This window comes from Triticum dicoccoides, chromosome 5B, assembly GCF_002162155.2.
Source record: "Triticum dicoccoides isolate Atlit2015 ecotype Zavitan chromosome 5B, WEW_v2.0, whole genome shotgun sequence".
NCBI classification, from domain to species: Eukaryota; Viridiplantae; Streptophyta; class Magnoliopsida; order Poales; family Poaceae; genus Triticum; species Triticum dicoccoides.
Window position 1 is genome coordinate 658,484,853 of NC_041389.1, and position 3,172 is coordinate 658,488,024.

At 49.7% G+C, this 3,172-nt stretch overlaps 1 protein-coding gene across 1 annotated transcript; it reads left to right on the forward strand.

Annotated features, from left to right (window-relative positions):
- Nucleotides 1–1,673: 1,673 nt before the first annotated feature.
- LOC119306901 (BTB/POZ and MATH domain-containing protein 1-like) lies at nucleotides 1,674–2,735 on the forward strand. Its single transcript, XM_037582997.1, has one exon. It carries the CDS (start codon nucleotides 1,674–1,676, stop codon nucleotides 2,733–2,735), a length of 1,062 nt encoding a protein of 353 aa, XP_037438894.1.
- The last annotated feature ends 437 nt before the right edge of the window (nucleotides 2,736–3,172 follow it).

Below are 3,172 nucleotides of genomic sequence, written 5' to 3' on the forward strand. Positions count from 1 at the left end.
GCCGCCTCTTCGGACATGCCACAACACCACCCCGCATGTATGAGGGCCCGGTACGATGCTCCGGTGGCATTGCTACCCCCAGGGCCCCCATCCCGCCTAACCCTGGAGCGGTTGACCACAAGATCTAGCCCTTTGACTTCCCACGGATGGGCTTTGACCAGTGGAGCTCTCCACCCGGTTGTGTCAGGTCGGCCCATAGGGACACCCGGGAGCAACATCCGGGCCAAAACCACAACTACATCCACTCCGTGTAGAACCGACGCGGCAGTTTCCCCCCTCGAGGTGCCGCCGGCGGCGCCGTCCGTGAGGGAGGCCACGCACCGGAGACGCGTGCCGCCTCTTCGGACATGCCACAACACCACCCGGTTGTGGTAGGTCATCCGATATATATATAAACACTTGGGATCAAAGTCCCCTTCGTATAGACCCGATGCGGCTGTTCCCCATTCCAGGTGCCGGCTAGCGGTGGCACCGCTCGTGAGGCGGGTCACACCGCTGTGTACAGAACCGAAAAATAATGTATGTATGCTTATTAACACGTACTATATGTAAGTTAGTCAAATAATAATATTTAAGAAAACATAAAATATAGCTATGAAAAAAAAGAAAAAAACTAACGAGTGGAGGGGGTGACCGGGAACTGGATAAGGGAACTATGATAAAAAGATCGATGATGTGGTAAAAAAAGAAAAAAAAACTATGAAAAAAATATAGCTATGAAAAAAAGAAAAAAGAAAAAAAGAAAAAAAGAAAAAAGAAAAAAAGAAAAAAAAACTATGCCGACGGCAAAGCCGTCGACATAGCTGCGGCATAGGGCAGATGGCCGGCGCGCCGCGGATCGGTGATGTGGCATCTATGCCGACGGCAGCCGACGGCATAAGTGGTGGTCGGTGCGCCTCGGATCGATGACGTGGTTAGGGCATCTATGCCGACGGCCTCCCGCCTCGGCCGTCGGCATAGATCGGACGCCGTTAGACGCACGTCACGGCGGGATCGCCGGGCCCGCAACTATGCCGACGGCCGATATATGCCGACGGCGGCTGTAAGCGTAAGCTTGGGTAAGCCGACGGCCGTTCTGGGCCGACGGGGGCCGTCGGCATAGGTCTGAATAGCCCGACGGCTTTATTACGCCGACGGCCTGGATATGGTTGTCGGCATAGCGCAGAGAAGGCCGACGGGGGCCGTCGGCATAGATATGGCCGTCGGCACAGGGCCCTGTTCCGGTAGTGCTTCTTCTACTTTTTTAAAAAAAAAAAAACTGTACGTAGCAGGCAAAATATACGCTGTCTCCGCCCTGCTCCAGCCTCTGTTGGAAATAATCACGATTAGGTGTCCCTGTCCGGTACGGACCTGCTCGTAACCTTAACCGAATCAGCTCTGTACTAGTACGTAGATAGATCAGGCACTATATATATCTGTAGTAGCTCCCCCTGTAATCACGAAGGCTGCCTTTTTTGCCATCAACTCGATCGTGCTCCTGCGTCGTGCGTACGTATATGCATCAAGCCGGCGGGCGGCTCTACGCTTGTGAGCTTCGGGACGATAGCTTCTACATACTGCTCTGTTGTGTGCTCAGGCATTTTTTGATCCGAAGGTAATCCAGACGTGACTGCATCATCGACATCATCGGAAAGTACGAGTCAGGGCTCCGCCAACATCCCCCTAGTCACGAGATGAAGACATGTAAGACGGCATCTATGTGCACCCCAGCGGAGGAGTCTCAAGCCATACATGTGTTTGATATCTTGGGTTACAGCAAGCACAAGGGCATGGGCCACCATGTGGACAGCCACATACGCTCACGGGTTTTCTCTGTCGGCGGCCATGACTGGGTAATCTTCTTCTTCCCTGACGGTTATACTGAATATGACCTGGATTACATCTCAGCTTTTCTCGTGCTTTGGAGCAACAACACTAAAGTCCGGGCGTCCTGCGATATGAGGCTGGTTGATCAGTACACCGGATTCTCATCTTCGGTGCATAAAACAGGACCTAGAATTTTCAATTCTGGTGATATTAGCAAGTTTGCTCCACAGACTACTTGTTTCATAACGCACAATGAGATCGAGGGATCCGCGTACCTTAGGGATGATCGCCTGACGATCGAATGCGTCGTCACTGTTTTCCACAAACCACATGTTACCGAAACAAAATCATTCCCTAAAATCGGCATGCCACCAGCTGACATGACCGAGGATGTTGCCAAGCTGTTGGAAGAGAAGAAGGGATTCGATGTCAGTTTTATTGTCGCGGGAGAGACCATTGAAGCCCATAGGTTTGTTCTCGCTATGCGGTCACCTGTTTTCAAAGCAGAGCTCTATGGGTCGATGCAGGAGGCGAAGTCGGGGCAATGCATAACCATCAAGGACATGCAAGCTGCTGTTTTCAAGGCCCTGCTCCATTTCATCTATACGGACTCTTTGCCTAGCCGTGAGGATACTGAGATGGCTCGGCTTCTACTAGTGGCTGCAGACAGATATGCAATGGATAGGCTCAAGCTGGTTTGCCAAAGCATACTTTGTGAGGATCTGAACAAGGACACTGTGGCAATCACATTAGCTTTAGCTGACCAACATAACTGTCACCAGCTTAAGGACGCTTGTCTTGAATTTATCGAATTATCAAATTTCACGGATGCTTTGGTGGCTACACAACGGTTAAAAGATATCAAGAAGACTTGCCCATCTTTCATAGTGGAGGAATTGGAGAAGAGAAAAAAGCTTCGTAAAGCATAAGCAGCTACAAAAGGTAGATCAGCTAAATCTTTCATACCAATTCGTCGTAGGAATGATCAGGCCATTGTTAGATGAATCTAAGACTGGTTAGGAGAGATATATGATGTCATGAAAGTTCCCCTAATCAACCCGTCCAGAACTGAACTTTTTATTTCTCCGCAACTGTGTAACACTTGCTCTTAATCTTCTGCCAAAATTTCCTTTTTGTGTGCAACCTTTATTGAACATTTGATTCCCAGATGGTTACACCTATGGCATGTACATGTTCTTTGCTTATCCAATCTTTAAAACTTGTGCCAGATTCAATCCAATTCAATGGCGGGATTACATGTGTCATACGAGTGACTCAAAGTCACAGCTACTATGGATCAAACCCCCGCTCCCTCCTCTGTGCCTGCCCCTCTCGCCAAACTCCGGCCGGGTTTAGAACTAGAGAA